The following is a 12,748-nucleotide window of genomic DNA, read 5'->3' as shown; positions in this document are numbered from 1 at the left end:
GTACTTTAATTTTTATTGTAATTGCAATTGTAAATTTAATATTAATTGTAATTTTATTGTTCATGTTATAGTTGTAATCCCCTGGTAGAGGGGCAGAGAAGGCCTGACGATCTTATCTCTACCAGGTTAAATAAATACTGTAAATACTAAATACTAATTAGCTTTAGTTTTAAAGTGAATTATAATTAACCTCATTTCCCCATTATTACCTAATTGTAATTAGTCTAGTTCTCTATGACATTAAATGTAATTAATTTTACTTTTTCAAATTTTGAAGGACAATGATGAAACCAATGTATGTATTATTGTATCAGAAATGGTGAATAAAAAATAATCTCGGATATTTCATCTTTCAAAGAATCTCATATTTACATCATTCGAATTCTTGGCATTTTCCCGAGATGTTAAATAACACTGCCAGTGATCAAAGCGCAACAGCTAGAGTCCAGGTCAGGTCGTCGCCGCGAACCTTTGATGTGCTCTGATGTTATGATGACAGCATTATAGCAATCGGAATAAGCATTTGAAGCAGTAGATAATATTTTTTTATCATGAGATTAAGAAAAGTGGTATATTCCTAGTTGGAAAGTTTCATTAAAATGTAAACAGAAAAATTATGGAAACTTATATAATCAAATGTTGATATTTTATAACTTCCATAATCGAATTTTCAGTCTTACTTATTTGAAGGACTAGGAATTCTGACTGAAGAAACGTAGTTTACGACACTGTGCTTCTTTCACAATTGTTCATATAGATTGTTTTCTGAAGTTTATAATAGAGCCTGAATGTGGTGAAGGGAAAAAGGGAATATGTCACTTATGTGAGCTGTTTAGAATGTAACCTAGTGTTGTCTATCATCCATTCCCTAGTAGCTATCGATCATACTAATTAAAAAGAAATTTAAAAACGCAGATTTGCAAAGGCCTTTCTTTGCTAATGAAAACAATGTTACTTTTACTTACTGCCAAACACCCACTTCTTACACATACCTTGTTATTGCAGAGCACCCCTCAATTACGAAAGAAACTGCAGTAAACTACATTTTCTTTAGTCAGAATTCTTACTTCTTCAAATATGAAAGACTACAAAACCGATCATGGAAATTATAATATGCCCATATTTAATTAAATGATTTAAGACAGATACAGTCTTGCAGTTATCAGAATGAGATGGTGTGGTGTGACGCCACTATATACTGTATGTTCAGTTGAACTTATTTTATGTGATAAATAGAATGACCTTGATAATCCATGTTGAATCTTTCGTACACTACTTTTAACACTTTAATATAAATAATTTATTAAATGGCGATCTTACTCATGTTAAGTGTGTAAGCATGTGCGGCTTACAGCTGTTTCGGTGCTTTTTCACACCATCCTCAGAGCCTACTAGATCTCAATACGATGAAAGAGTAATGGAACGGAGAAAAATTCTCTCCGGCGCCGGGATTTGAACCCGGGTTTTCAGCTCTACGTGCTGACGCTTTATCCACTAAGCCACACCGGATTCCACCCCGGCGTCGGAAGAATCGTCTCAGTTTTAAGTTCCAACTCTTGGGTTCCCTCTAGTGGCCGCCCTCTGCACTACGTCATAGATATCTATGAACCTAGGACCGAAGTCCACACATGTGCTGAGGTGCACTCGTAATGAGTGACTAGTTGGCCGGGATCCGACGGAATAAGCGCCGTCTTAAATCACGAAGTGATTTACACTTATATATATTATTATAATGTGTGGACTTCGGTCCTAGGTTCATAGATATCTATGACGTAGTGCAGAGGGCGGCCACTAGAGGGAACCCAAGAGTTGGAACTTAAAACTGAGACGATTCTTCCGACGCCGGGGTGGAATCCGGTGTGGCTTAGTGGATAAAGCGTCAGCACGTAGAGCTGAAAACCCGGGTTCAAATCCCAGCGCCGGAGAGAATTTTTCTCCGTTCCATTACTCTTTCATCGTATGATAACGCAGAATATCTGCATGGAAATATCATATGTACTTCGGTACATTATAATAATATATAATAATATACTACTAGATCTCGGCGTCATCTCGAACGTCGCTGCCTGTTGTGTGGGTGCGTTCGATTGTTGAAAAGTGTTGACTATTTGACACCACATTTCAACACTTTTCAACAATCGAATGCACCCACACAACAGGCAGCAAAGTTCGAGATGACGCCGAGATCTAGTAGACTCTGAGGATGGTGTGAAGAAGCACCGAAACAGCTGTAAGCAGCACATGCTTACACAATTAACACGAGTAAGATCGCCATTTAATCAGTTATTTAAATAGAATGACTTCGGAAATATGAAGACTACTGGTACATACATTTTTTTTTAACAGTTTTTCTCATTCAGAGTCATGTTAAAAGTAACTTCTCTTTCCCAAAAGTAAAAACTCAACACAGAACATCACTTACTCGAGCATAAATTTACAACTTAAAGCAATACTCAAGCAACTGTTTTGATGTTCCAGATGGCATGAGGTGCTCCCCTGCAGCTATGAACCATTCTGCCTGTTTCGGATTCAAACTTCCAGCTGAATTACAAGCAGAAGATGTTACATCTGTGGAATTGTGGCTGTATAAAGAGGAAGATCTGGGAGACAATTATTATAATCAGTCTTTCGTTGTGTCTGAGGTTGTACATGGGAACTCGAATCATAGCATTCATAAAACAAAACAGCTGGCCAGTTATGAAACAGGTCTCAAAGGTGAGTAATGTTTTCGGGAACATATCTTCTATAGCTATTACACATCATTTCAGGAGACAGGTTGTCAACGTTTTCTGTAATTGAGCATCTTGTTACTTTTTTGTCTTTAATGTATTTAAATAAATAAATTAATTAATAAATAATGTGTTTCTTTTCACAGCTGGATGGATGAAAATTGATCTGCTTTGGACAGTAAAAATTTGGTTGGAATACCAAGAGCTCACCCACGCAATTAACGTTGAATGCAAGACCTGTATCATGGATGTTAACAAGTCACCCGTGGCTTTAGAGTCAGAGCATAAACCATTCATCATCATTAGTACGAAGACTGTGAAAAAAGTAAGTTACGGTACTGGTACTGTTTCAAATCTAGTATGTTTATGTTTATTGAAATAGTTTAAGAATAAAGTTATTATCCAAATATATTGAAAAAAAAAAAAACCTCATGTGTCACTCATTTATGGTGCTAAGCTTGAAAAATTCGTACACTAATGACAAAGCAAACGATAAAACCATGATAAAATCATCAACAAATTACAGTTTGACTCGTTATGCTGAACAGTATGCCCTCAAAATCGATAATTTTCTTATTTCCAGTGGAAAATTCATACCAATATGTATGATGATAATAATGATACCGGTAATAATAATAATAATAATAATAATAATAATAATAATAATAATAATAATAATAATAATAATAATAATAATTTACAGCTCCTGGAAACAAAGCAACAAAATCTAATGCAAAGAATCCGGAAGGTAATAATACTGAAATTTTATAAGATAATGGCAATACCATTGTTAACATATGGAGCCGAAAACTGACCAAACAACAACGTAGAAGAATAAAGGCAGCGGAGGTGAGATTATTAAGAGCACTTGCTGGTTACAGATTGAAAGATCAGAAGAGAAATGGTGAAATTCGTGGAGTTACAAATACAAAGTCTTCTTGACTTCATAGACTCTTCTAGACAGCAGTGGTACCAACAACTGAGAGAATGGACATAAACCACACACCTGTACAGAAGTTCCTATATCAACTAGTTGGTAGAAGAGATCTTGGCAGGCCCAGAAAGAGATGGAGAAAACAGTTCTGATTCCCTGGAAATGGAACAGGCCTAAAAGCCTAAACCATGATGTATTTGATGATGATGATGATGATGATGATGATTATTATTATTATTATTATTATTATTATTATTATTATTATTATTATTATTTCTAATTTTTGGAAATCATGTAAAATAAAAAAACTTTGATCAGAAAACCTTACTGCCTTCTGTGCAGTTAATTTCAATTACCTTAACATTTAGTAGGCCTATTAAGTTCGATTATGAAAAACATAATTATAGACATACTGATAATCGTACTTGCAACAGAATTTCAGATAAATACATTTGGGTGGTGTATGATATACTCTGAATTTGGCTGAATGAGACAGAGAACTTGACGAGGCAATATTTTGCAGAATTTGTATAGATATTTGAATACATTATTTTCAAAATAATACAACAAATTTATTTTTCAAAAAGTACAATTCAATTCTATTTTTTTTTTCTTCCTCTATATATGACTTGTATAGTAGCCTAATATATTTCAAACTATAGATCACTTTGTTCGAAACTGACTATAACAACTTTCAATTTTTGCCACTTCTGCTTTAAGAATGAGTCTTATTGATAAGGTATGAGACATACATTCCCAAAGATTTACACTTTAGAGCAATAATTAATTTATATTATTATATGACTCCTATTGGGCGGCCGGGTAGCTCAGTTGGTAGAGCAGCTGGCTACGGACTGGAAGGTCCGGAGTTCGATCCCAGGTGGCGACAGGATTTTTTCTCGTTGCCAAACTTTCAGAACGGTCCCGAGGTTCACTCAGCCTCCTATAAAATTGAGTACCAGGTCTTTCCCGGGGGTAAAAGGCGGCCAGAGCGTGGTGCCGACCACACCACCTCATTCTAGTGCCGAGGTCATGGAAAGCATAGGGCTCTACCTCCATGCCCCCCAAGTGCCTTCATGGCATGTTACGGGATACCTTTACCTTACCTATATGACTCCTATTGAAAAATTTTTAAACGAAATTTATAGAATAGGTTTGCTATTTATACATAACTGCAAATTTGCAAATGATTACAGAAGAAATTATTTGAAATTATCGCGATGATTCAAATAAATATCTATGACTCGAATCATTTTTCAGATAGCAATACAACAAGAACCAGAACAATTTTGTTCAGTGGCTTTCCTTAAAACACTTTAATATTAACTGTTTTAATATATGCACAAACAAAAGCATCTTCAAATTAATATAAGTGAAAATTTATTGTGATAGGATGTAATGTGACGTAACTTATAATGTACGACAATGTAAATTTACGTATATTAAAGTTTTGTTATGTTATATTTTCTTATATACTATAATATATTTCTTACAGTATATGTCCTTATCTTTTACAGAATCGTCGTGCAAAACGAAGTATTAATTGTCACCCAGGTGTTTCTGAGTGCTGTAGGGAAAATTTATACATTTCTTTTGCCGACATTGGCTGGGATGAGTGGATCTTGCAGCCAACAGGTTACCATGCCTATTTCTGCCGTGGGTCTTGTAACAGTGCTGCTTCGATAACTCAGAGTGGGGCCCACCACAGCACATTAATGCAAGTGAGTAATATTTCGTAAAATATAGTTTCAGGTTACCTATTTCTTCATAATGTTTTGCTGATATTTAGTTCATTGTCAGAGTTCATCTAGTTTTCTGAAATCATTTCACATTTGCTCTTAATGGGTTAAGGGAAAACCCTGGAAAAAACTTGTCTCAACCAGGATTTGAACCCTGGCCCTCTCATTTCACGGACAGACAAGCTAACTGTTGCTACACAGCTGTGAACTGTTGAAAGATGAATATGTTTATTTCAAATTTGGAAATGCTCTGTAATTATTAATGTGCGAAATTATTATTGCAGAGACTGTTACTCCTTCATAGTAATCAGGCCAGACAACTCGATCTCGTTCCTTGTTGTGCACCTACAAAATTGTCGTCACTACAGCTGTTGTACGTGGACAACAATCAAACAATTACTCACGCAACATTGCCAAACATGGTAGTGGAATCATGTGGCTGCATGTAAGTACTAATAAAGGCTTTCATAAAGCTGACATGTCCAGACCAGTATTTTACTTGTACCTGCTAAAGACATCGAGTATGCTTCTTTCTCCCATTCCTAGTGTGAGAGTGAACGTTTAAAGAAAAAGGTACTGTCCTTCTGTCCATGTCTATTCTAGCAGTTGAGTGATCAAGAACTGACCTGTAAATACATAGCTACAATCGTTAGTTTGTAGTGCCAGCACAATGACTGACTCAGCAAACAATTATCTGAAAGAGGATGTATACACCGTCTTATCAACTAATTTATTGACTGTTTATGAAAATTAAGTTCAGCGTGTACTTTCATTTACTCTTTTTTTCTTTAATAATTTATCAGCAATTGAAGTGTCATATTTCAATGAGATTAGTGTTACTAGTTTCTTCGTACAAGAATCTGGAATGCTGCATTTATGCAAGTAAAATGAAAACAAAGATTATCACGAGTTTTTAAAAATAATTTCTTAAAATTAAAATATTTAAGATTGGAGTCCCACATTATGAAAGATAACTTTTCCTTTTATTAGTGTGACCATGCAGTTACCATGTTTTTGTTTGAGAACAGGCTAAGTGGAAAGATTGCTTCCTTCTGTATCCATTTGCAATATCACTGCAAATATGCAACCATAATAATTCATGATGTGAAATTTTGGAAGGTACATCTTACATTGTACAAATAACCATACTGAAAATGTGTGTAAAGAGATTGTGTATATTTATATTACCGGTACTGTACCTGTATAAAATACAGTAAGAAACTTTAGCAATCCTAGTAAAATAATCAGGTAGTCATTCAGGCACTGGCACACAATAAGGATACACCTAAATTTTTATTTAGTTGAGAAAATGAAGTATAATGATACATGGAATTTTTCTTATAGTAATTATACTAAATTCTAAAAATCTAAGAAATTCGAAGTAATAAAAACGTCACAATAGATAAGATATGATATTTTCTATCTGTGCATGATTCCAATTTCACTGCACTGGAAAAACTAGTAGGCCTAATACAAAACCAAAGAATAGCTCAGTCTCCGAAAAATGATATGCGTTAGAAAAACTTAATTCAACGTAAGTAGACTCTATAAAAAATTCATTTTGCATGCATAAGGTTATTTTTATTCTTTTAGTTTTACCGAACTAGTATATTTTGTAATTTAATAGTTTTAAAAAGTTACTTATGCAATTCCGAGTAACAAAATCGCTGATAGTAATTTGTAACAGGAATAATTTGGCTCTTCAAGCATAAATATTTACTTATGTTCGAAGTGCTGATGGTAAGAAAAGTTAAACATTATACTCTTCTAATAATTCTTCTTACAATACATAAGTTGAACGCAGTGGCATACCTCACATTTTTCGACCCAAATGAATATATGTCATCTTGTGATTGTGTCAAAGAAGAGTCCATATGGAAACGGATAAGAAAATAGTATTTTCGTATAAGTTATTATCGATAAGTTTTAACTTCAGCATAAATTAAAATCTTAAATAACATTTTGTCGGTTTTGTGATCACATCAAACTTTACATTTTCTTAATTTTAGTTTGAGATTTTTCAGTTTCGAAATCAAGTCATATGAATTTTTTTTTTATCTAGTGGAGAATTTTAAACCACATTTTTATTACTAATTGAGTGAAGATATTTTGAAAAGCTTTATTGATTTAAAAAGTAAAAGTGAGATCTAATTGTCTGAATATGAAAACAAAAATTAAAATCCATTGAAACTTGCAAATATGTAGTATTTTCTAGTCAATTGTCAATTTTAATGTTTTCTACTTGTGTTAGGACATCGGTTTCTGAGTAGTATAACACTGAGTATCTGAATGGTCCTACTCTGCCACAATTTTAAGAAAATGGATATTAAAAATATATTGTGAAATTTTTGAAGCGCTAAGTGTAATGAAACCATTACAAGGTCTTATTAAAAAAAAAAACACACAGGATTTTGTCCCAGATTGATCTCCTTCACAAAATGATGTTCACTTCCCTTTAAGTATAACTTTTAAGTCATTCTTAAGCGATCAGTAAGAATCTGTAAATACATTATAAAATTGTATTTAAAAGGATTAACGAAGTTCCAAAATTGAAGATATACTCATTATACAATTGAGTAATTTTTCCCATGACGTCAAATTTTTAAGATTAAACGTAAGAAATTTATTACAATTTCGTTATTGGCATTTTTAAGTTCTTTAAAATTTGTAGAGCTATTTCTTACTTTCCTGTGATGAGAATTATTATATAAAACTTGTTGCAAAGAAAAATTCGAATTAAAATTAAAAATTATATGTACATGAAAGTGGAAATATACCTAATCATTATATCTAACACTTGCAATTTATATAAAATTTGCCAGTCACCTTGTCGTATGTTAATGTAACTGTACTGATGAGAGTGACTTCTCTGTGCGTAGTAAAGTGCTACTACTAAAGTAGTAAAGTAAACTACTGTTACTACGAAACTCAAATGTAGATGTATAGTGTTGCAGATTTCTTGTAACATTCACAGTATCTGACACAACACGAAAATTATGGTATATTAGAGAAGTCGATTAATTCATTGGGAAATTAAGTCTAATTTTCAGAAATATAAATATTAGATCCAATTTCCATTATGACGTAGTGTACTTATTGGAAAAGCTTCTTTGGAATGTCAGTTGTACTTAAAGTGAACAAACATGTATATATTTAATCTAAAATGAGCAGTCATTTCTGAAACATTAGCTTCTGTTAACTATATTATCACAGGTACATTTTCACATGAAATTACAGAGTTTAATATAATGTAGTACAGAACTGACCATTCATATTTAACAAAGGTGTACATTTTGGTGAAGATTGTATACACTGATAATGTTAGTCTTTCCTTGACTTCTTAAAAATGCGTGTAATTGAATTGATACTGGTAACGGGTAATCAACACAGAACTGAATTCTAGATGGAGGTTATATTAAGGTTTAGGCATTTCAATTTGAAGTCAACATTTATTTTATTTTCTGTTAAGCTGAAAATTTTTTCTCTGTAATTCAGATTTTATTTAACATCTAACAGTAAATTTTTAACAGAATAAATCAGTTCTGTATTGTGATTTTGAAGCCATTTTATTTATTTTATGTCACATAAGAAATATCTTTCTGTTATTACTTAAATTACAAAATTAAGTACCGGTACTTAGTACATTAACTACAACTTTCTATTTTAAATTCAGAGAAGACTAACAGATTTATTCTTACAATGGAAAAAATTAAATATCTGTACTTTATTTTACTTTTAATGTTTAACAGTCTCTCATAATGCGTGTACATGAACTTTCAAAATGTCTACGTCAAAATTAAGATTTTTTAAATATTATGGCAAAAAATTTTATTACACATGTATGAATACTGGTACCTACCATAGTTTATACATTTTAATAATACAAAGTTTACGCTTTACTGTTTTCGATATGAACATGAAATTCAATTAAGATATTGCGATCAGTTTTAAGGAGAATTGAAATTTTTAATTATTCATATGTGTCTATTAGCAATCATATCAAGCAATATATGTTTAGGAAGATGCCTATATTTCAACTTCTTACTTCATTTATCTTAAGGACATCATTCACATTTTTTGTTGAAGGCAAGTAGGGTTTTGCTAGTTATTAATATTAATGTGGTACCGTACAGATATTTAAAAATGAATTATCAAACTATGTATGTAATATTTACTTGCTATACATAGAGGATAAACTGTTTGATGTAATTTGTTTGTGTTTAATTATGACTAATTTGTTTAAATGTTCACTTAACTTTGTGGTTACTTAACTCATTCAAATTTAAGTCACATTTGTTAAAAAATAATACATATTACATTAGATATTATCCTAATGGATCATAGAAAGCGGATGCAGTTCTCATAGTTTCTGGTTGTAAGTAGTAGGCCTTGAATTATGAATTGAATAAATGTATTATAACACATCGTAAATACCTTATTTTGGAAATTGTAGTTGGGCTTGTTTGAGAGCATATTCTTCTATGAGGCCTGCATTTCGGAAATTTAGAAATAATTCTAAGGCAATTAAAATTTATTTTTAGTGATGAAAGTTGCCCTCAGTACTGTTTGGTATGATACAATATTTATATAAAATAAATGTAAAACTGAAACATGTATTTATTTTGGCATTTTTGCCTTGTCCACGTTTTTAATAATGCATTTTTTTTAACGAATTAGAACCAAACAGTACTGATAATTGTCAAACTTTTCATCACAGAATTCTCTGTTCAACTGCTATGTAAAGCAATAGTTTTAATGCATGTAATACAAACCCTCAGTTCTTCAATCTCATGTAGCTTTAGCAGTAATTTATTTGCACTGTGTATTTATTTGTATATTTATTTATTTATGTTGCAACACAGCCATGTAGGTTTTAATAATATCAGCTGTAAGATACATGATAAATAATTTAAAAACAATGAGGGTAATCTAAATAAAAATTGGAAGATAAATGAGAAAGAAAGAAGAAAAGAGTGTTTCATGTAATGAATGAAATCATGGTAAAAGAAAATGATAAAACAAAATATCAAAGAGTTAACCATGGCTTCATTTAATTGCTGTTAAACATAATTTAATTAGCAAATTTGGTTTACATTAAATTAATGTGAGTGTGAATTTGTTGGTATTTTGTAAAGCAGTTTATTTTGTTTGTTTGTTTTATACATTTTGAATACGTAATAAAATGTATTTATGAAAATGTGTTACTTATACATATTTCCCACCTCTCAAATATGGAATATTCAACTGATATATACTGTATTAGAGAATATGTTACGATTCAGACTGAATAAATATTTGCCTGTGCACTATAAAAAGCAGTAGCATGTTGCGAAAAACATTAATGTTCATAGTTTATTTTATTGAAGAATTTTTTTAAAGACATTAATAAGCTAAATGAAATTATTTAATATGCACCATAACCAAAGATGAACTTTCGTTCTCTGGATTATACACAAAAGCTATCCTTGCGTGAGCTTTTTACTCTCTTCATTTCTTGCTTAGATAAGCATCAATTTATAGTATACAAATAATTGATTAAATGGCCAACTTACTCGTGTTAATTACGTAAACATGTGCGGCTTACAGCTGTTTCGGTGCTACTTAACACCATCCTCAGAGCCTACTAGATCTCGGCGCTATCTCAACTTTGCTGCCTGTTGTGTGGGTGCGTTCGTGTGATGAAGAGTTGTGTCAAATAGTGTGTGTGTTCTGAAATTGATTTGTGTGTTGAGAATTTGATTAGGGTGTGTTTTAGTGTGTCTGTATATTTCATATTGTACGAAAGATTCAACATGGATTATAGTATACAGTACTTGTGGCCGGTGGCCTTGTGAGATGTAGCTCACTGATCCCTGAAGCACTGGACTGAAAATAAGAATAACCATATTAGAAACTTGTTGCTGTAACAAATGATGGAGAGACTTCAGTGACTGGTAATCATAACGGCTTTCTTGCTCTTTGTGCTGAGCATTAATATTTTTCAAAATTTCTTTCCTATAATTATATTATTTACCAGCGAGCAAAGGTATTAATGTTCGAGCACGTTATGAAAATAGTAACTCCTATTATAAATTTCATCAGATTACCATTGACTGAGCCACCGGTGTGGCTGCTCACAATGCTGCTCTCATGACGCCGTGTCAGCTTCGTTCGTCGTTCTGTTCTTGATGTATTGATTACAGATGATGATGTCTTATATCTCTTAATGATACTGGTTATTGTTGTTTGCGGTATCACCACAGTCTAGTATATACAGTCACGAAGCTTGAGTTGTGAGGGTGCTAGGAACAATAGACTGTGCCGGTACTATTTTGCATTCTCTTTAATGAGGCGATATTAGCGATCCTAGTGGTTAGCAACTATCTATGGATGCATATTTACTACGTATTGAGCTTCGTGACTGTATATATTAGACTGTGGTATTACTGTTTTATTGGCAATTTCTCTTTGACAGTTCTCTTCTTCATATAGTTGAATAATTCGTTCGCGTTCAACAAAGATCCTTTCCTTTCTCTTCAACATTTCGTCTCTACTTACAGACACTGCATGTATTACTGTCTGACTCACTGACTAGTACCACAGTCTAGTACGTATATACTATCACGAAACTTGAGTTTATGAGGGTACTGGGAACAATAGACTGTGTAGGTACTATTTCGCATTGTTTGTAATGAGGCGACAGTAACAATCCTAGTGGTTAGCAACTATCTATGGATGTATATTTACTACATATTGAGCTTCGTGACTGTATATACTAGACTGTGCTAGTACATCATGAACTAATACACTGTATAGTAAACAAGGAGGACGAATACTTTTGTGACACTATATCCTGGAGTATTTTTTAAAATCATTTTTATTTAATAATTATGAAATGATACAAAGCTTATTCTGGCTGCATTATGTTAAGCATTTATTAAAGTTTAATTGATAATTTTTACGAGTTTTAATGTTGGTATTTAGTACTTTCTTTATTAACCTTTTTATCAATAGGTCGGGTAGACGAATACTTTTTGAGACCAACTGTATGTCCGTTTTTTGTGACCTGTTCGTTGTGTTTCTGGATTGAAAATTTGACTGCAGAATCAATTTGTGCAGTAATACTTACTGTTCCAAATACTTTAAACTTAAGTACAAGCATTTTCTAAATGTATTGCACTTCTTGTTTTTTGATCCGCTCCCTTAAATGTTTTAGATCTTTGCAGCCTGTCGACGTCCACAGTCTCTCGCCACCAAACAATAGACAATAGAAACAAAATAAACTTTGTTTTTCTCCACTTACAGTTAGCCAGGACTTCTTTGTAAACCACGATTTGCAGAAAGTTCTCCTTTTCATACCATCTGCC

At 32.5% G+C, this 12,748-nt stretch overlaps 1 protein-coding gene across 1 annotated transcript in view; it reads left to right on the top strand.

Moving 5' to 3' along the window:
• daw (dawdle) overlaps positions 1-12,338 on the top strand; it is a 68,134-nt gene extending 55,796 nt beyond the window's left edge. The window contains exons 2-5 of the mRNA XM_069836949.1: positions 2,479-2,715; positions 2,876-3,054; positions 5,181-5,384; positions 5,687-12,338. Coding sequence (XP_069693050.1) covers positions 2,479-2,715; positions 2,876-3,054; positions 5,181-5,384; positions 5,687-5,851 — 785 coding nt within the window. The 3' untranslated portion in view covers positions 5,852-12,338. The remainder of the gene's footprint in view (positions 1-2,478; positions 2,716-2,875; positions 3,055-5,180; positions 5,385-5,686) is intronic.
• The last annotated feature ends 410 nt before the right edge of the window (positions 12,339-12,748 follow it).

This window comes from Periplaneta americana, chromosome 10, assembly GCF_040183065.1.
Source record: "Periplaneta americana isolate PAMFEO1 chromosome 10, P.americana_PAMFEO1_priV1, whole genome shotgun sequence".
NCBI classification, from domain to species: Eukaryota; Metazoa; Arthropoda; class Insecta; order Blattodea; family Blattidae; genus Periplaneta; species Periplaneta americana.
Note: the sequence above shows the minus strand (reverse complement) of the source record. Positions and strands in the feature narration are given on the sequence as shown.